Genomic DNA, 23,149 nt, shown 5'->3' on the forward strand with positions numbered 1-23,149 from the left:
AATGCTCCTCTCTAGAGTTAATTTTTCTAGCTGACTAGCGAGTTTATGGACACTGGATATGGTTTTTCTGAGGAAAAATGACGTTAAATGACATTGTTTACAAGCCGTTTTACTGACGTCTTTCTGCGGTTAAAACTTGAGCTATTCTATGTGACATGATACAGATTTCAGTAAGTTGTCCTGCATCTTTAACACACTTTCAGAAGCTCCTTCATGTTTATTTCGTGCTGTTACTGGTATTAAAGCGGAAGAGAAGATCAGTTCATCTGCCGGTTCTCTAGAGCTGAGCCAGAGCGATCTCACGCCACAGCGCCATTTATGCTTCTGAATTTCGTAAAAAATAGACGTAATCTAAAATCTGAGCCTTTGCTTCATATCAATAGTAATAAAGCACAAAGATTATTGCGATTTATTGGATGGGAGGTGCTACTATGTTTATTTCATTCACTAACTGAAAACAGGATGACTAATCGATTCTTGGGATTTAAGAATCGATATTGTTTTGTAAAAGTGAGAATTGATTAAAATCGAGAAATCTATATTTTTTTACCCAGCCCTAATATACACACTGATCACAAACCTCCCATTTATCTCCCTCTAACATACAGCAAATCAGCTTTTAAACAAACAAAACAATGTGGGTGAGTTGCATAAAAAACTATATTTCAAACAAAAAGCTGAAAAAAATTCATGTTTGTGTGACAACAAGTCCTCATTGTACAACATCACTACTGGTGTTTATGTTATTTAAAGGATTCTGCGATTGAGACAGCCCTTAAAATGGCCGACTCCCTGATCAGTGCCCTGACTCCTGAACTAGGGAGCAGATTGAGCTGGATTTTATCCTGTGCTTTGCTCTGGAGATTCTGTCCTCTTTCAGGAGATGTGTAACAGCGCCCCCTACTGTATGGACAAGTCAACTCAATCACATTCATATTTTTAAAATCTGAATATGCAAGCACTCATGGTTAAAGGGGTAATGATACTTTAAAGGGTTAGTTCACCCAAAACTGTAAATTGTGTGATTAATGACTGAGCCTCATGTGGTTGGACACCCGTCAGACCTCCGTTCATCTTCAGACACAAATGAAGATATTTTAGTGTAAAGCTGATGCTCTGAAAGGCCTCCATTGGCTCAACTTTACACTCTCAAGACCCTTAAAAGACACTAAAGACTAAAGTTACAAAGTCCATCTCACTACAGCGGCTCTACAATAACTTTATGAAGACGAGAATAGTTTTTGTGCGCAAAAAAACCCTAAATAACGACTTATATAGTGATGACGATTTCAAAACACGGCCTCATGAAGCTTCGAAGCGTTATGAATCAGTGAGTCGATTCAGCGGTTCAGAGCGTTATGAATCAGTGAGTCGATTCATGATTCGGATCGCGTGTCAAACTGCTGAATCGACTCACTGATTCATAACGCTCTGAACCGCTGAATCGACTCACTGATTCATAACGCTCTGAACCGCTGAATCGACTCACTGATTCATAACGCTCTGAACCACTGAATCGACTCACTGATTCATAACGCTCTGAACCGCCGAATCGACTCACTGATTCATAACGCTCCGAACTGCTGAATCGACTCACTGATTCATAACGCTCCAAACTGCTGAATCGACTCACTGATTCATAACGCTCCAAACTGCTGAATCGACTCACTGATTCATAACGCTCCAAACTGCTGAATCGACTCACTGATTCATAACGCTTCAAAGCTTCATGAGGCCGTGTATTGAAATCGTCATCACTATATAAGTCGTTATTTAGGGTTTTTTTGCGCACAAAAACTATTCTCGTCTTCATAAAGTTATTGTAGAGCCGCTGTAGTGAGATGGACTTTGTAACTTTAGTCTTTAGTGTCTTTTAAGGGTCTTGAGAGTGTAAAGTTGAGCCAATGGAGGCCTTTCAGAGCATCAGATTTACACTAAAATATCTTCATTTGTGTCTGAAGATGAACGGAGGTCTGACGGGTGTCCAACCACATGAGGGTCAGTCATTAATCACACAATTTACATTTTTGGGTGAACTAACCCTTTTAAAATAAATACTCCTGGGAATACTAATGGTATGTAGCAGAACGTGAGTGCACACGCACCTTTCCAGGGATAAAGCAGCAGAGATTTGAATCCACATATTTCATGAAGGTCATGTTCAGCAGAGATAGACGCGTCTCCACCGCCGCCAGGATGTCAGCGTGACGAGCCAGAGAATGGTTCCTCCGCTCAGACTCCCTCCTGAGACAGATCAGGAAACAACACACTGTTCATTACATCCACTTATCACCTCATACTTCAACTGACACCCAAAGAAAGACGTTTCGGACACATGAGACCTTTGAGGGGTTCTGAACATGAACCAATAACTCATGTCGTCCAAGATGTCCATGTCTTTCTTTCTGCAGGCGAAAAGAAATTAAGGTTTTGGATGAAAACAGTCCAGGGTTGTTCTCCATATAATGGACTTCAATGGGCTCCAAACGGTCCAAATGACAGTTTCAGTGCAGCTTCAAACGACACCAGATGATGAATAAGGGTCTGATCTAGACAAACCATCAGTTTCTGAGAGAAACCCAGCAGTATTTATGCTATTATTTTACCTCTTATCAGACGAGCGTGATCGTCTCTGAGCTCCGCCATAACTTCCGGAGAGTGAGGTCAAATTAGATTGTGGTCATAGATGTATCGATAGTAGATGCCTCATTCTACTGATCCGTGCAGGCGCTAATGAGGCATCTACGATTGATATATCTATGACCATGCTCGTATTTTGACCTCACTTGGCGGAAGTTATGTCTGAGCTCAGAGATGATCGCGTTTCTCCTGATAAGAGGTAAAATAATATCATAAATACTGCTGGGTTTCTCACAGAAACTGATGGTTTGTCTAGATCAGACCCTTATTCATCATCTGGTGTCGTTTAAAGCTGCACTGAAACTGTCATTTGAACCGTTTGGAGCCCATTGAAGTCCATTATATGGAGAACAACCCTGGACTGTTTTCATCAAAAACCTTAATTTCTTTTCGACTGCAGAAAGAAAGACATGGACATCTTGGATGACATGGGGGAGAGTAAATTATCAGCAAAAGTATATTCACTAATCCTTTAAAGGATGAGTTCACTTTAAAATGAACATTTCTTGATGATTACTCGCCCCATCTCATCCAAGATGTTCATGTCGTTCTTTCTAAATCAAGTTTTTTGAGGAAAACATTCCAGGATTTTTCTGCACATAATGGACTTCAATGGGAACCAACGGCTGAAGGTCCAAATCACTGCAGTTTCAGATAATACACCGCAAAAAATGCTTTTCTTATTTAGTATTTTTGTCTTGTTTTGAGTCCAAATATCTAAAAAATCTTACATTAAGAAGCATTTACTAGACAAGCAAAAGTTTTTGTCTTGTTTTGGGGGAAAATAACTCAAAATTAAGGGAGTTTTTGCTTCAAATAAGCTAAATAATCTGCCAATGGGGTAAGAAAAATAATCTTAATTCAAACTGAAAAATTATTTTGCTTACCCCATTGGCAGATTATTTTGCTTATTTTAAGCAAAAACTCCCTTAATTTTGAGTTATTTCCCCCAAAACAAGACAAAAACTTTTGCTTGTCTAGTAAATGCTTCTTAATGTAAGATTTTTTAGATATTTGGACTCAAAACAAGACAAAAATACTAAGTAAGAAAAGCATTTTCTGAAGTGTAGAGTCTAATCTAGACAAACCATCGCCACATTTACAACACACACACACATTTATACACTTTAACCTCAGACGCTCGACTTCGGTGTTGTTCTTCTTCACGGCGTATGATGTCATCATGTCGGAAAGGTCACATGATGTAGGTGGAAGTGCCGACCCAGTGATAAAACGAATGGGCAAAGACTAAATCAAATGCCCTTTACAAAAGTAAAGGTAAACAACGATGTCGGACGATTTTAAAGTTGGAGAAGAACATGGAGATTTTTCAGCTCTGGGTCGGCACTTCCACCTACATCATGTGACCTTTCCGAAGTTTGAGGTTATAAAGTGTATAAATGTGTGTTTGTGTTGTAAATGTGGCGATGGTTCCTCTAGATCTCTGAAGCTCTTTCTCTAAAACTGCAGTGATTTGGACCTTCAGCCGTTGGTTCCCATTGAAGTCCATTATGTGCAGAAAAATCCTGGAATGGTTTCCTCCAAAAACTTCATTTATTTTCCACTGAAGACAGAAACACATGAACATCTTGGATGAGGAAATCATCATTATTCATTTTGAAGTGAACTAATGCTTTAAAGCAATATTGCATCACGGCTGTAAGTGAATGGAAATTGAGACATTCGAAAAGAGCTTTCGGCTTTAGTCAGAGACACTAAATATTCAACTATATCACTGATCGGCTCATTTCAATTATCATAGTCATAATTAAGAGATAAAAGGTTGAAAAAATGATTTTAAAAGTCCTCATTTGATAAAATGTCACAAATACGACATGCTAAGCCATCGTGAGATGAACAGTTGAAACTAGGACTTTAATCGGAGATAAAAATTCAAAAAATTTGACTTAAAATTATAAATTATGATTAAAAGTCCTAATTATGAGATAAAAAGCTGAAATTAGATTTAAAAAATGTCTGAATTATGACCAAAACACACATTCTAAGACATTTAAGAGATGAAATCATGCTTGTTATTTTTTTTTAATGCGCTTGTAATTTTTTGATTCACACTTATAATAATATTAACATTATTGTTTTCATTTTGTGCAATATATATATTTTTAGTTTTTACAACAGAAATTAATCAAAAACGTATTTTAGCTTTTCATCTAAAACTAAATTCATGTGTCTGTATAAATAAAGCTGACTCAAGTCATAAAACACTCATAGCAGTTCATGCGAAGCCAAACCTAAACTGGTATATTTGATTTTTTCTTTTGTTTTTGTTATTGTGTTTTCATCCAAAGGACTTTAAGTTTCACATCTTACGTTTGTATTTTTAATACATTTTATTTATCAGAATTTGAATATATTTGTATGTTCCTCTGTTCTGTTGTGACAATAAAAGTTTATTTTTAAACTGCATTATCACATTATTTTAGAGATTCATGAATAACTACAAATTACTAATGTAAGGGAAAGGTTTTTTTATGCGTTTCCGTTTTATATATATATATATATATTAGTGTTAGACCGATATATCGGGCCGATATTTTTACGTGTATCGGCCGATATAAGGCTGCTGCGTTCGGCCGATATAAGGCTGCTGCGTTCGCCGATGTTTTTACGTGTATCGGCCAATATAAGGCTGCTGCGTTCGGCCGATATAAGGCTGCTGCGTTCGCCGATGTTTTTACGTGTATCGGCCGATATAAGGCTGCTGCGTTCGCCGATGTTTTTACGTGTATCGGCCGATATAAGGCTGCTGCGTTCGGCCGATATAAGGCTGCTGCGTTCGCCGATGTTTTTACGTGTATCGGCCGATATAAGGCTGCTGCGTTCGCCGATATTTTTACGTGTATCGGCCAATATAAGGCTGCTGCGTTCGGCCGATATAAGGCTGCTGCGTTCGCCGATGTTTTTACGTGTATCGGCCGATATAAGGCTGCTGCGTTCGCCGATGTTTTTACGTGTATCGGCCGATATAAGGCTGCTGCGTTCGGCCGATATAAGGCTGCTGCGTTCGCCGATGTTTTTACGTGTATCGGCCGATATAAGGCTGCTGCGTTCGCCGATGTTTTTACGTGTATCGGCCGATATAAGGCTGCTGCGTTCGGCCGATATAAGGCTGCTGCGTTCGCCGATGTTTTTACGTGTATCGGCCGATATAAGGCTGCTGCGTTCGCCGATATTTTTACGTGTATCGGCCAATATAAGGCTGCTGCGTTCGGCCGATATAAGGCTGCTGCGTTCGGCCGATATAAGGCTGCTGCGTTCGCCGATGTTTTTACGTGTATCGGCCGATATAAGGCTGCTGCGTTCGCCGATGTTTTTACGTGTATCGGCCGATATAAGGCTGCTGCGTTCGCCGATGTTTTTACGTGTATCGGCCGATATAAGGCTGCTGCGTTCGCCGATGTTTTTACGTGTATCGGCCGATATAAGGCTGCTGCGTTCGCCGATATTTTTCCCCTGCATTATTTCCAGACAGGCGTCCACAGGGCAGCTCTCACCGTCTTCAAACTCTCTCGCTCTCCCTCGCGCATATTAATCTAAATCAACTGAGAATTGACGATGGTAAAAGGTGGAAAGACTGAAGTTTCACGTGGAGCATTGGGAGATTTTTCCTGAATTACCGCTGGTGTTGCTCTACAAGAGATTCAGTGAAGTGCACCTACACTCTAAACAATGCTGGGTTAAAAATAACCCAAGTTGGGTTGAAAATGGACTAACCCAGCAATTGGGTTATTTTAACCTAGCGATTGGGTTGTTTTAAGCAAACATTTAACCCAACCGCTGGGTCAAAACAACCCAATTGCTGGGTTAAAACAACCCAATTGATGGGTTAGTCTATATTCAACCCAACTTTTTAGCATTTTTTAAAGTGTAACCATTAAATGCGTAGGTTGTGAATAGTTGTAAATGAAGTATAGTACAGTCAGTGTGCACTTTATTACGCTGCTCGCTTGTTGATACTGTGGGCAATAGTGTCATTATTTTATTTATGCTTAAATATTTATTTTCAGAATTTATTTTCACCACTGAACTCTTTATTTTTCTTGTTCTACCTCATCTGTTTTTACTATTTGTTAAATATTGTTTTTTTTAGTTCAATAAATGTTCCTTTTTTAAATTGTAAATTTTAAATTGTTATCATCATGATCATCGTGTCATTTTTATGATGTAAATTGAGGGAGCAAAAGCAGTATCGGCTCCAGATAATCGGCTCCAGATAATCGGCAGCCCGTATCGTCATCGGCTAAGGCAAAAAAATTGGTATCGGCACTAAAAAAAAAACCTTTTCGGTCGATCCATAATATATATATATATATATATATATAGGAATATCGGATTTTTTAATCACCAAAAATCGGGCCCTAATGTATATATTTTGTCTTTACAACAAAAATGTAACTAAACTCATGTTAAGGCGGTAAAGCTGAAGCATGTGTGTGTGTGAAGGGCTGTATAAATAAAGCTCAAGTCATTAAAGCACAAATCATGCAATGCTGAAGTGAAATTCAATGTGATGTCGTAACCGCATCATCTGTGATCGTTCACTCGCCCTCATGACTTTCTTCTGTCGAACACAGAAAATCCTTTGCTCTCGTTTTTTCCGCCCGTATTTGGTTAGCAGTATTTTCTGGAATCTCCTCGTGTGTGTTCTGCAGATGAACGAGTGAACTCTTCCTCACCTGGGCAGCTGGGCTTTGACCTGTTTCTGGCACAGGCTGTGATAGCGCTCCACCTTCAGGAAGCCCTGGTTCAGCATGCGCTGGCAGATCACATCCATGCGCTTACACACCTGCAACACACACACACACACACACACACCTGTGTCAAACCACGTCCCACACACACTCTCTAAAGTCCACCGTCTAGAGCTGGGCTTCTCAAAGTCTACATTCAAACGGCCAAATCTGAATCAAAGGCCCGGAACAATTGATTATTAAATACATGCATAACAAATCAACAGTCATTTTTGGAAAAAATAAAGTGCCTTTTGCACTCAAAATACATTATAAACAAGTGCAAAACCATTAAAATGTCTATGTTTAGTTTCATAGTGGCGTTGCACGATTCTAATTACGATTATTCGGTTTTAAATGTGATTTATTTTATTTTTTTTACAAATGAAAAGTGTGTGTATACATATATAACAGATACATTATACTTAAATAATCACTGAGTAATATTAACTAACCACATGCACTGCTATAGAGTTAGAGTGCCGAATGTACTGTTATCAGTGTTGGGGAAACGCATTACAAGTAACTTCAGTTGCGTAATAATATTACTTTTTCCAAGTAACTAGTAAAGTAACGCATTACTTTTCAAATTGACAACAAAATATCTGAGTTACTTTTTCACATTAATTAATGAGTGAAAAATAAGTGCTGAGGTGTGTGTGTGTGTGTGTGTTGATGGTTATTGTAGTTCTAGACTAAATGTGAGCATTTATTTCTCTCACTTGCACAATAAAGATTCTGTCCTCCTCAAAATGAATAAAATCAGTCAAATGCAAAATCAGAATACTATGCAAACCTCCAATAATTAAATGTTAAATAAAACAACTATTTTTATGCATAATCTACCTTTATATTTAATTGACCAATGTCTTGCTGCTGAGCTTTGATGAAGAAAATTACTAGATTTTTAGTTTTTATTGGTGTAACTTTTTTCTCCTGCGTCCTCTTCTCCATTATCCAGAGCTGCGCCCTCTAGTGTTCATGAGGGAATCTGCATTTTTACCTCAGCCTGGGGCGCATTATTTACATTTTGGTATGAAGAAGTCTTTACCGTTCCACAAAAATATAACTTTTTGTTATAAAAAAACAAAAACAAGCCCAACCCAGGTGAGAAAAAGTAACGCAAAAGTAACGTAACGCATTACTTTTCTTAAAAAGTAACTAAATAACTCAATTAGTTACTTTTTAAGGGAGTAACGCAATATTGTAATGCATTACTTTTCAAAGTAACTTTCCCCAAAACTGACTGTTATTACTATAGTAAGTACATGTTATATGTTACTATCACATTAAAATAAAGTGCTACATATTTTGAAACTAGATGTAAATAAAACACATCAGCAAATTGAGTAGAAAAAACGTAATGTAACGCAGTATTCTCTAATCAATAATTTACAAAAAATAAAGTGCCTTTTGCACTGAAAATACATTATAAATTAAAGCTGCAAGCAGCATTTAGCGGGGTTCAAGCCTTTAAGGCCTTTAAGCACACAAGCATCAAAATACATTAAGTTTTATTTAGCAAGATTTTAAACACTGAAATAATAGATGGAAAACTCAAATTACAGGCAATATAGGCAATTTACCATAGGAAACATATGGTTTTTAACAGTTATAGCGCCACCTATGGTCCGATCTCTATAAAGCTTTGTATGCTTGTTAAGGATCTAATGTCACACATGCCCACCAATTTTCCTGAAGTTTTGAGTTTTCCTTTAAGATTTATAGGCTATTGAGTGTGTTTTGCTATGTCCCTCTTCTAAATCACCCTGCTATAGCCATTCAAATGCAAAAGTTCAACTTTTTTTTATAATTAATGATCTAGAGAGTCCAGAGAATTGTCCTAGACTGGTTTGGGTCCGATCGGGCAAAAAACCAGGAACTAGTTTGCAAAAGTAGGTTTTTAACATAATCACAAATATTTAATGAACAATTTGATTGACAGCAATGGTTTTAGAGGCAAAGTTGTTCAATATGAGGAGATCTATCAAATGATATGCATATTTTGTGGATGTGTGCAACATCACGTGATTACAGAGCCATACAACTCGTTAGCGCCAACTAGTGGCTAATTTCTTTCAAAATTCTTATAGACCTCTAGGGCCATGAGTCAAACATACCAATTGAGTTTCGTTCTGATCGGCCTCCGTTAACCTTGTCTAATAGGTGCTCATATTTAATTGGCTGTGGCGGCCATGTTTTTTGAGATACGCCAATGTCCTCATAGACATAGATGGGACCTTGGACCAAGACACTGCATACCAATTTTCAAGTCAATCGGACTAGCGGTCGGGTGGTTATAGCCATTTTCATGTTTTTTTCGTGTTATAGCGCCACCAAGTGTTCAATCATCGCGATTTTTTTTATCATGACCACAAATTGAGGCCCTACACATGGGTACCAAGTTTGGTGAAGATATCTCATTTTGTTCTTGAGTTATAGCCATTTTAGTAAAATAGGCTCCTCCCACAACAATCGTTTTCCGCCCCTTAGCGACCGTGAATAGAAATTTCAACTTTTTTTCAATAATTATTGATAGTCAGACTCCAGAGAACATTTCTGCACTGGTTTGGTACCGATCAATCAAAAAACCTAGGACTAGTTCGCAAAAGTAGTTTTTTGACAAAATTCAAAATGGCGGAAAATCTATTATGGCGCAAATGAAATCGGAGATATACGTTTTGTTCGTCATGGACTCACCTTTCCAATGATATAAGACACTTGAGTCTACGACATACGGTTTAGGAGTTATGAGCCATTTTGCGCTTTTGATTGCTGTAGCGCCACCTATTGGCCAATCGGGTTCATACTCTGACAACATTAGCCTCGATTTTTGTACTACCATCTGATAAAGTTTCAAGTCTCTAGCATTTACGCTTTGGTCTGCACGATCACAGTTTAAATATGATTGAACAATATTAGTTTAGAGGATAAGCCAATGAGTGGTCTTCTGCTGTCATCTGGTGGTAATTTTAGGTAATACGCCATAATATATTTGAAATAAATTAATTTGACAAAATGTAATTGTAAATATTGTAATAGTGACTTTATAATGTCTAAATAGGAATTATAGAACATGATAAGTAAATAGTATGACAAAATGACCATTTAAGCCCAGCAGGTGGCAGCAGAGAACCACTCATTGGCTCATTTTCATTTTAAATGTCTGTTTTTCATTTAATGGGCACATTTTCCAAGTTAATGTCTTCAAACGTGCTTAACTCACATGTACATTTTGTTGGAGATATAGATATTTGAAATAAATGATGGGTAACAAATAGCTTATTCCAGGTTTTCCCCTTTAAAACATATTTTCAGGCATTATTTTAATTGTAATTTAATAATTATTGTAAAAACATTAATCAAATGAACAAATTAATTGATAAACATTGACAAAATGTCATTTGCAACATTTATTATAATGATTTTATAAAGTTTAAATATGAATTTAAACTTTATGAACCAATGAGTGGTCTTCTGCTGCCATCTGGTGGCAATTTTAGGTAATACGTTTTTAACATAATTGTGAATAAATAAATAAATAACAATTTGATTGACAGTATTGGTTCTTGAGGCAAAGTTGTTCAGTATGAGGAGATCTATCATAATTTCTGCATACTATGTGGATGTTTTTTACCCCACCTGATTACAGAGATGGAAAATACCATTTACAGCCAATACAGGCAATTCACCATGGGGAATACATGGTTTTCAAAGCTTTTTAACAGTTATAGCGCCACCTATGGTCCGATCTCCATGAAACTTTGCATGCTTCTTCAACATGTTATGTCACATATACATAACAATTTTCGTGAAGTTTTGAGTTTTCCTTTAGGATTTATAGGCTTTTGAGTGTATTTAGCTACGCCCCTCTTCTAAATGACCCTGTTATAGCCATACAAATGCAAAAGTTCAACTTTTTTTCAATAATTATTGATCTAGAGAGTCCAGAGAATTGTCCTAGACTGGTTTGATTCTGATCGGGCAAAAATCCAGGGACTAGTTCGCAAAAGTAGGTTTTAAACATAATCACAAATATTTAATGAACAATTTGATTGACAGCAATAGTTCATGAGGCAAAGTTGTTCAGTATGAGGAGATCTATCAAATGATATGCATATTTCGGGGATGTGTGCAACACCACGTGATTACAGAGCCTCAAAACTCGTTAGCGCCAACTAGTGGCCGATTTCTTTCAAAATTCTTACAGACCTCTAAGACCATGAGTCAAACATGCCTATTGAGTTTCGTTCCGATCGGCCTCTGTTAACCTTGTCTAATAGGTGCTCAAATTTAATTGGCTGTGGCGGCCATGTTTTTTGAGATACGCCAATTTCCTCATAGACATATATGCTACCTTGGACCAAGACACTGCATACCAATTTTCAAGTCAATTGGACTAATGGTCAGGTGGTCATAGCCTTTTTCATGTTATTTTCATGTTATAGCGCCACCAAGTGGCCAATCGTCGCGATTGTTTTATCGTGACCAAAGACTGAGCCCATACATATGTGTACCAAATTTGGTGAAGATATCTTATTTTGATCTAGAGTTATAGCCTTTTTAGTAAAATAGGCTCCGCCCTGAACATCAATTTTAAGCCCCCTAACAACCGTGAATCCAAATTATGACTTTTTTTCAATGATTATTAATATTCAGACTCCAAATAATATTTTGGCACTGGTTTGGTTCTGATCGGACAAAAAACCTAGGACTAGTTCGCAAAAGTAGTTTTTTAACAAAATTCAAAATGGCGGAAAAATTTGCATACCGGAAATGGAATCGGAGATATACGTTTTTTATGTCAGGTATTCAGCTTTCCAATGATATAAGACTCTTGAGTCTACGACATACGGTTTAGGAGTTATGAGCAGTTTCGCGCAATTGATTGCTATAGCGCCACCTATAGGCCAATCGGGGTCATAATTTGATAACCTCTCCTCGATTTTTGTACTACCTATTGGCCAAGTTTCAAGTCTCTAGCCCTTACAGTTTGGTCTGCACGATGCGTTTTAGGTCTGAATAATAATAATAATAATAATAATTAAAGCTGCAAGCAGCATTTAGCGGGGTTCAAGCCTTTAAGGCCTTTAAGCACACAAGCATCAAAAGACATTACGTTTCATTTAGCAAGATTTTAAACACTGAAATAACAGATGGAAAAGTCCATTTACAGGCAATATTGGCAATTTACCATAGAAAACATATGGTTTTAAAAGGTTTTTAATAGTTATAGCGCCACCTATGGTCCGATCTCTATAAAACTTTGCATGCTTGTTAATGATGTTATGACACACATGCCCACCAATTTTCGTGAAGTTTTGAGTTTTCCCTTAGAATATATCAAATGATATGCATATTTCGTGGATGTGTGCAACACCACGTGATTACAGAGCCATAAAACTCATTAGCGCCAACTAGTGGCCGATTTCTTTCAAAATTCTTACCGACCTCTAGGGCCATGAGACTTGTCTAATAGGTGCTCAAATTTAATTGGCTGTGGCAGCCATGTTTTTTGAGATATGCCAATGTCCTCACAGACATACTTGGTACCTTGGACCAAGACACTGCATACCAATTTTCAAGTCAATCGGACTAGCGGTCGGGTGGTTAAAGCCATTTTCATGTTTTTTTACGTTATTGCGCCACCAAGAGTTAAATCGTCGCGATTTTTTTTATTGTGACCAAAGACTCAGCCTATACACATGTCTACCATGTTTGGTAAAGATATCTCATTTTGTTCTTGAGTTATAGCTTTTTTAGTAAATAGGCTCCGCCCTGAACAACTATTTTTACGCTCCTTAACAACCGTGAATATAAATTTCGACTTTTTTTTGATAATTATTGATAAACTGACTCCAGAGAACATTTTGTCACTGGTTTGGTTCCGATCGGGCAAAAAACCTAGGACTAGTTTGCAAAAGTAGTTTTTTGACAAAATTCAAAATGGCGGAAAATCTATAATGGCGGAAATTAAATCGGAGATATACGTTTTGTTCGTCATGGACTCACCTTTCCAATGATATAAGACACTTGAGTCTACGACATACGGTTTAGGAGTTATGAGCCATTTCGCGCTTTTGATTGCTGTAGCGCCACCTATTGTCCAATCGGGTTCATACTCTGACAACATTAGCCTCGATTTTTGTACTATCATCTGATGAAGTTTCAAGTCTCTAGCATTTACGCTTTGGTCTGCACGATCACAGTTTAAATATGATTGAACAATATTAGTTTAGAGGATAAGCCAATGAGTGGTCTTCTGCTGCCATCTGGTGGCAATTTTAGGTAATACGCCATAATATATTTGAGATAAATTAATTTGACAAAATGTGATTGTAAATATTGTAATAATGACTTTATAATGTCTAAATAGGAATTATAGAACATGATAAGTAAATAGTATGAAAAAATGACTATTTATGCCCAGCAGGTGGCAGCAGAGAACCACTCATTGGCTCATTTTCATTTTAAATGTCTGTTTTTCATTTAATGGGCACATTTTCCAAGTTAATGTCTTCAAACGTGCTTAACTCACATGCACATTTTGTTGGTGATATAAATATTTGAAATAAATGATGGGTAACAAATAGCTTATTCCAGGTCTTCCCCTTTAAAACATATTTTCAGGCATTATTTTAATTGTAATTTAATAATTATTGTAAAAACATTAATCAAATGAACAAATTAATTGATAAACATTGACAAAATGTCATTTTCAATGCTATTATAATGTTTTTTTAGAGTTTATATATATGCTTAGTGGACAGAATGAACCAATGAGTGGTCTTCTGCTGCCCTCTGCTGGACATTCTACTTATTAATAAAGTCTTTTCACAGTTGCTTTGCAATAAACACTATAAAATCAGTTATATATCAAATTGGTCTTCCATGTTAATTCCATTATGCATGCTTATACACACACACACACACACACACACACACACACACACACACACACACACACACACACACTTTTTCACAAACTATGGTCTATAATCATTTCACATAGCTCTTTGTAACTATTAATCAGATTATTAAAAATGTATTCCGAAAAATAGGACTACACACACACACACACACACACACACACACACACACACACACACACACACACACACACACACACACACACACACACACACACACACACAAACACATTTTGTTGTAGATACAGACATTTTAACTATATGATGTTGCAGTAAACAAAATGTTTCCTGCAAGTCTCCTTCAAGATTCACATTTCTCAATGTGACAATTGTCAATAATAATACTTAATAGATTAATTTTAACTAAATGTGATTGTAAATGTTAAAATAGTGATTTATTTAAAGTCTGAATATGACTTATACATCAATATTAGAGTGTAGTACAATAAAATGAACAGCGGGGGGCAGCAAACAACCACTTATTGGCTTAATATACCATTATTTTCATAATTTTCAGCTTTTTAACTGTTATAGAGGCAAATATTGTCCTATCTGTCTGAAAATGATCATGCTTGTTTAGAGGCATATTACACATGTTCTGACTTGTTTTTTAAGAATATCTGAGCATTCATTGAATAGATTTAGGCATTTGGGGACACTTGGCCAAGGCCACACCTTGAAATAATGTTATAGCCATTCAGATGCAATAGTTTAACTTTATTTTAAATAATTATTGCTCTAAAGAGTCCAGAGAATCGTACTACAGTGGTTTGGTTCCGATCGGGCAAAAAAATCTAGGACTAGATTGCAAAATGAGGTTATTAACATAATTGTGAATGTTTAAATAACGATTTGATTGACAGTATTGGTTCTTGAAGCAAAGTTGTTCAGTATGAGGAGATCTATCATAATTTATGCATATTATGTGGATGTTTTTAACCCCACCTGATTACAGAGATGGAAAATACCATTTACAGCCAATACAGGCATTTCACCATTGGGAATACATGGTTTTCAAAGCGTTTTAACAGTTATAGCGCCACCTAGGGTCCGATCTCCATGAAACTTTGCAGGATTCTTCAACATGTTATGATACATATACATAACATTTTTCGTGAAGTTTTGAGTTTTCCTTTAGGATTTATAGCCTTTTGAGTGTATTTTGCTAAGCTCCTCTTCTAAATGACCCTGTTATAGCCATACAAATGCAAAAGTTCAACTTTTTTTTGATAATTATTGATCTAGAGAGTCCAGAGAATTGTTCTAAACTGGTTTGGTTCCCATCGGGCAAAAATCCAGGGACTAGTTTGCAAAAGTAGGTTTTAAACATAATCGCGGATATTTAATGAACGGTTTGATTGACAGCAATGCTTATAGAGGCAAAGTTGTTCAACATGAGGAGACCTATCATATGATGTGTATATTTGGTTGATGTGTGCAACACCACGTGATTACAGAGCCATAAAACTCGTTAGCGCCAACTAGTGGCCGATTTCTTTCAAAATTCTTACAGACCTCTAGGGCCATGAGTCAAAGATGCCCACCAAGTTTCATTCCGATCGGCCTCCGTTAACCTTGTCTTAGAGGTGCTCAAACTTCATTAGCCGATAGAAGCCATGTTTTTTGAGATACGCCAATGTCCTCATAGACATACATGGTACCTTGGACCAAAACACTGCATACCAATTTTCAAGTCAATCGGACTAGCGGTCGGGTGGTTATAGCCATTTTCATGTTTTTTTCGTGTTATAGCGCCACCAAGTGGTCAATCGTCGCGATTGTTTTATCGTGACCAAAGACTTAGCCCTTACATATGTGTACCAAGTTTGGTAAAGATATCTCATTTTGTTCTTGAGTTATAGCCATTTTAGTAAAATAGGCTCCTCCCACAACATTCGTTTTCCGCCCCTTTGCGACCTTGAAGCGAAATTTATACTTTTTTTCGATAATTATTGATATTCAGACTCCAGAGAACATTTCTGCACTAGTTTGGTTCCGATCAGGCAAAAATCCAGGGACTAGTTCGCAAAAGTAGTTTTTTGACAAAATTCAAAATGGCGGAAAATCTATTATGACGGAAATGAAATCGGAGATATACGTTTTGTTCGTCAGGGACTCACCTTTCCAATGATATAAGACACTTGAGTCTACGACATACGGTTTATGAGTTATGAGCAGTTTCGCGCAATTGATTGCTATAGCGCCACCTATAGGCCAATCTGGCTCATAATTTGATAACCTCTCCTCGATTTTTGTACTACCATCTGACAAAGTTTCAAAGCTCCAGCACTTACGGTTTGGGCTGCACGATGCGTTTTACGGCAGAATAATAATAATAATAAAAATCAGCACAAATACAATAGGTTTTCAGCACTTCGTGCTTGAACCCCTAAAAATCAGCACAAATACAATAGGTGTTCAGCACTTCGTGCTTGAACCCCTAACAAGTGCAAAACCATTAAAATGTCTATGTTTTGTTTCATAGTGGCGTTTGTAGGGCTGCACGATTTGGGCAAAATATCTAATTACGATTATTCTGTTTAAAAGTGTGATTTATGTATCATTTTTACAAATGAAATGTGTGTATACATACACATACTGAGTAATCTTAACTAATCACATTAAAATAAAGTGCTACTTTATAAAATATTGTGAAACTAGATGTAAATAGAAATACATCAACAGTACAGAAGCAAATTGAGTAGAAAAAACGTAATGTAACGCAGTATTCTCTAATCAATAATTTACATTGAATAGATCTGGATGAATAAATTAAATATTCAGCCCGTCATAATCACACTAATAAACGCTGGGATGCTGGGGTTTGGGAACACAATCGTGTGAGGGAATTAAAACAAACATTCGCATAAAAATATGGAAACATAGCTAGTGATGACCAAATATTAATCCGCTGAACAGCAGTTCGGCGAGACTTATTTTAAGGAGAGGAATAAAGCATAATAAAAAACTAAATCTATATAAACCTTGTCCATAAAACATGAAAATCAAATATAAAAGTCAGTCACACATCAAATAGTTTTCAATAACAACAATTGTTGACTTCAAGACTATCACATGGAAGCTTATTTTCACCACAGAATTAAAAAAACACTTAAATCAAAGAAATAAACTGCACTTATATCTCAATCTCACAATTCTATTTTTGGTTTGCTTCGGCCACAGAATAAAAATGTAAGTATTTGCGACTTTTTTTCTCACAATTTCTTGCAATTGAAAAAGCTTCTCTCAGACAATTTGGACTTGTTTATATTGTGAAATTTAAAGGTTATTAAAAAATACAATTAAAAACTGCTGCTAGTCGCTCATTATGTGAGACTTCGGAGACTTATATTTTTAAAGTAGAGGAAAATAAAAATAAATCCAAGGAAAATCACATCTTTTCATCTTATATCAATATATTTTTCAATAACAACAAAATTGTTGACTTCAAGATTATCATATGGAAGATAATTTCCGCCACTGAATAAACAAAAATAATTGCGACTTTAATCAAAATATTCTGTTTAAAAAATCTGTTTGTTTGGGGGTTTTTTCTGGCCACGGAATTCTGAGAAGTCTCAAACAATTCGGACTTGTTTGCATCTCGTTTATAACTTGCATTTCTGAGGAAAAAAAATAAGAATTCAGAATTGTGAGGGGAAAAGTAGTCAAAATTGTGAAATTAATAAGTTATTAGCTGTAAAAAACTGCTGTTCATTAGGTGAAACTTCGACTCCAGATTAAGTTACGTTAGAAATATAAATTGATAATACCAGGGAAAATCACATCTTATTAATCCTATATAAAAAGTCAATCACTGATTATATTTGGATCACAATTGGTTGTTTATATCCCAAGTTAAAAGCGGAGTTTACACGATCTGTCTTGTTTTTGTTTGTTTGTTTTGTTTCCGGCCACGGAATTCTGAAAAGTTTCTCTCACTCAATTCGCGCTTGTTTGTATATCGCAACTCTGAGGGAAAACATAAGAATTGTGAGGGGAAAAGTAGTCAAAATTGTGAAATGAAAAAGTTATTAACTGTAAAAAAAATAAAAAAACTGCTGTTGAAGTATTCAGCTCATTAGGTGAAACTTCGACTCATTATGTAGAAATATAAATTCATAATACCAGGGAAAATCACATCTTATTCATCCTATATAAAAAGTCAATACATTGATTATATTTGGAGTTGTTTATATCCCAAGTTAAAAGCGGAGTTTACACGATCTGTTTTGTTTTCGTTTGTTTGTTTTGTTTCCGGCCACGGAATTCTGAAAAGTTTCTCACTCAATTCGCGCTTGTTTGTATCTCGCAGCTCTGAGGGAAAACATAAGAATTGTGAGGGGAAAAGTAGTCAAAATTGTGAAATGAAAAAGTTAATAGCTGTAAAAAAAACTGCTGTTCATTAGGTGAAACTTCCGACTCGAGATTAAGTAGAAATATTCATTATACCAGGGGAAAAAATCACATCTTATTAATCCTATATAAAAAGTCAATACATTGATTATATTTGGATCACAATTAGTTGTTTATATCTCATGTTAAAAGCGGAGTTTACACGATCTGTTTTGTTTTTGTTTGTTTTGTTTCCGGCCACGGAATTCTGAAAAGTTTCTCTCACTCAATTCGCGCTTGTTTGTATCTCGCAACTCTGAGGGAAAACATAAGAATTGTGAGGAGAAAAGTAGTCAAAATTGTGAAATTAAAAAGTTATTAACTGTAAAAAAAACTGCTGTTGAAGTATTCAGCTCATTAGGTGATTAAGTAGAAATATAAATTCATAATACCAGGGAAAATCACATCTTATTCATCCTATATAAAAAGTAAATACATTGATTATATTTGGAGTTGTTTATATCCCATGTTAAAAGCGGAGTTTACACGATCTGTTTTGTTTTCGTTTGTTTGTTTTGTTTCCGGCCACGGAATTCTGAAAAGTTTCTCTCACTCAATTCGCGCTTGTTTGTATCTCGCAGCTCTGAGGGAAAACATAAGAATTGTGAGGAGAAAACATATCGCAGTAACGATTTTTACACGAGATTCCACACTATCGCGCCGGAAATGCGGCGATCCCGCGAGCGAGCGCGCGCGCGCAGTGTTGAGACGCAGCCGCTCCGCCGCAGTCCCGCTCATTGTGTTCCTCACCAGCCGCAGGAGACTGATCTCGTCGTACGACAGGAAGTTGAGGATGGTCTCGATGGCCACGATCGGGAGTCCCAGCAGCGCGTTGTTCTGGTGCGGCTGCTCCGGCGCCGGAGAGGGAAGCCGCGGCGACACCGAGTCCGAATCCAGCGGCGCGACTCCTCCGTCAGAGCTCACTGCAACAGCCGCCATCTTCTCAGAGCTCGACACCACAGGACGTGACGACACACAGCTGAGCTGGCGGGCCGGAAGTGAGGAGAACTGACGCGGCTGAGGAAACGCGATAGTTTTATTCAACATAAACACAATATCATTTGTAGTGACATTTCTAAGTGTAATAATAAAACTAATAATAACAGTAAAGGAAGGCACACAAGTAAAATTGTACAAATCTTGGTCCCGAACTCTTTAAATCTTCCAGAATAAATGTGGTTATCTTATCAATGTTCTCTAGTTTTCCGTGTTATTCTTTCATTAACACATTTCAAATAATACACAAGCTACAGTTTCCTAGAACACAAGAGCTCAATCAACTGAATCAAACTAATGTTTAGTGTCACAACACACACACTCATACAAACGCACATGCCACACACACACACACTCTCTCTCCCCCCCCCCCCCCACACACACACACACTCTCTCTCCCCCCCCCCCCCACACACACACACACACACACACACTCACACTCAAACACACAGACTCACACTCATACAAATGCACATGCCACACTCACACACTCTCTCTCCCACACACACTCAAAACACACAGACTCATACAAATGCACATGCCACACATACACTCACACACACACACACACTCTCAAACACACATACACTCACTCACACACACACACACACACACACACTCAAACACACATACCACACATACACTCACTCACACACACACACACACACTCTCAAACACACATACACTCACTCACACACACACACACACACACACACACACACACACTCAAACACACATACCACACATACACTCACTCACACACACACACACACACACTCAAACACACAGACTCACACTCATACAAATGCACATGCCACACTCACACACTCTCTCTCCCACACACACTCAAACACACAGACTCATACAAATGCACATGCCACACATACACTCACACACACACACTCTCAAACACACATACACTCACTCACACACACACACACACACACACACACACACACTCAAACACACATACACTCACTCACACACACACACACACACACACTCAAACACACAGACTCACACTCATACAAATGCACATGCCACACTCACACACTCTCTCTCCCACACACACTCAAACACACAGACTCATACAAATGCACACACACACATTCCCTCACACACACACACTCAAACACACAGACTAACACTCATACAAACGCACATACACTCACTCACACACACACACACACACACACTCTCAAACACACAGACTCACACTCATACAAACGCACATGCCACACACACACACACGCTCCCTCACACACTCTCTCACACACACACTCAAACACACAGACTCACACTCATACAAATGCACATGCCACACACACACTCTCAAACACACACACTCATACAAACGCACATGCCACACACACATACTCACTCACACACACACACACACACCGTGTGAGTTTGTGCGAGTATGTGTTAGTGAGTGAGTGTTTGAGAGTGCGTGTGTGTGAGTGAGTGATCGAGTGTATGTGTATGTGGCGTGTGCGTTTGTATGAGTGTGAATGTCTGTGTTTGAGAGTGTGTGAAAGTGTGTGTGTTTGTATGAGTGTGGATGTGTGTGTGTGAGTCTATGTTTGAGAGTGTGTGTGTGTTTTTGTATGAGTGTGTTTGTGTGTGGGTGTGTGTGTGTGTGTGTGTGTGTGTGTGTGTTTGTATAAGTGTAAATGTCTGTGTGTTTAAGAGTGTGTTAATGAGTGTGTGTGTGTGTGTGTGTGTGTGTGTGTGTGTGTGTGTGTGTGTGTGTGTGTGTGTGTGTGTGTGCGTTTTTGTATGAGTGTGTTTGTGTGTGGGTGTGTGTGTGTTTGTATAAGTGTAAATGTCTGTGTTTAAGAGTGTGTTAATGAGTGTGTGTGTGTGTGTGTGTGTGTGTGTGTGTGTGTGAGTCTTTGTTTGAGAGAGTATGTGTGTGTGTGTGTGTGTGTGTGTGTGTGTGTGTGTGTGTGTGTGTGTTAGTGGTAGTGTTTAATGTCTGTGTGTTTCCGTGAGTGTTTGTGTATGTGTATATAATTATTCATGATTATATCTATTTATAGTAGTACAATGATATACTTTAGCTCTGTAGCTTATATTAACTTTAACTTATTGTTGTTATATTAATATCCAGCTAACAGGAACACAGGAAGGTTTTCTCATAGTTCCTGTAACTTTAACTTTAGTAATCTAGTCTTTGATGGTGTTCTCGAAACTCTAGCACAAACACGTTTATGCTTGTATGCTCCTTTTTAAATGTTGATACTTATCTCAGAACATTCTCTGCGTTCCCATAGTGTTTGAAGAATGATCAAATGGAATGTTTGCATAATCAAGAACGTTTTTTTTAGCATTTTACACTGAAGAACATTCAGAAATATTGTTTTTAATAGCTTTTAGGGACGTTAGCAAAGAACACAGGCTATGTTTTGTTAAGATGGCAACAGTTGTAGTCGGTCACTGATTATGAGCTCTGTGTGCGTTTGATGCGACGCGACACACGATTTTACCTCAACTTTTTTTTATTTTATTTTTATTTTGTATTATTGCAAGAAACAGAATTACAATAAGGCCATTCAAATTCAGAAGCAAACTCTACATAACAGAGCACAACTAGATATAAATGGAAAAAAAAAAATATATAGGCCTATATATATATATATAAGTAAATAAAAATTAACCTGGGTCTTCCAGTAGTTTAAATTTCTTCAATAAATCAAGTGGTCTTCTACCACTTTTCAGTTTTAACATTCTTAAAGATTTACAGAAAATCTTTTTGAAAAACACAAAACAAAGGTGTCACAGGTCGGGGCGGGCCAACCCAGACTGCACCCACCCCTGAAAAACCCGGGAACCACCTCGAGGAACGTGTCAAGGACCAGACAGACAAGAGAATAAAATAATACAGTTTATTTATTATATTAAAAGATCAATGAATTGGATAAGTCCTAATTAAAATCTTCTTCTTGCCACCAGGACAGTCCAAGAGTCTACAGACCTCCCGGGACGGGAGGGGAGGGACGCTCGTGACGGACCGGAGGCTCGCCGGAGGGGAATCAGGGGGGAATCCCCGCGCCGTCCAGGTAGGTCACCGGGTAAGTATTCCTCTACGGGACTCAAGAGGGGAGGCCGTGGTCAGACGAACCCCATTCAGACTGGAACCAGGTAAGTATGCCGATGCGAGGGCGAAGCGAGTCACTGGGGTTACTCCGGAGGGAGGTACTCAGAGGTGGGGGAAAGCGAGCCACTCTCTTCTTCTTCTGAGCAGGGTAAGGCTTCCAAATAGGGCGTGTGGGGACCACCAGGCGGGGGGGACACTTTGAGCGGGGCGCTCACGTCAGCTGAACACTGGGACAGACACAGCACAGTTTCAACGGTTCAACAGTATGTGAAGCTTTTCAACTGATATACCTTCTCTCCTTTTGAACAGGGTAAAGGCTTCCAATAGGGGCGTGTGGA

The 23,149-nt window shown here is 37.7% G+C and overlaps 1 protein-coding gene across 2 annotated transcripts in view; it reads right to left on the minus strand.

Moving 5' to 3' along the window:
* fbxo28 (F-box protein 28) overlaps positions 1-19,821 on the minus strand; it is a 29,356-nt gene extending 9,535 nt beyond the window's left edge. For both annotated transcript variants that reach the window (XR_013818365.1, XM_079841927.1), the window contains exons 1-3: positions 19,466-19,821; positions 7,338-7,447; positions 2,106-2,244 (exon numbers count right to left, since the gene is read on the minus strand). Coding sequence is in view for 1 of the 2 variants with exons in the window: in XM_079841927.1 (XP_079698053.1) it covers positions 2,106-2,244; positions 7,338-7,447; positions 19,466-19,762 (546 nt within the window). In the remaining variant the exon portion in view is untranslated. The remainder of the gene's footprint in view (positions 1-2,105; positions 2,245-7,337; positions 7,448-19,465) is intronic.
* Positions 19,822-23,149: the final 3,328 nt, after the last annotated feature.

Source organism: Gobio gobio (genome assembly GCF_949357685.1).
Source record: "Gobio gobio genome assembly, chromosome: 18".
NCBI classification, from domain to species: domain Eukaryota; kingdom Metazoa; phylum Chordata; class Actinopteri; order Cypriniformes; family Gobionidae; genus Gobio; species Gobio gobio.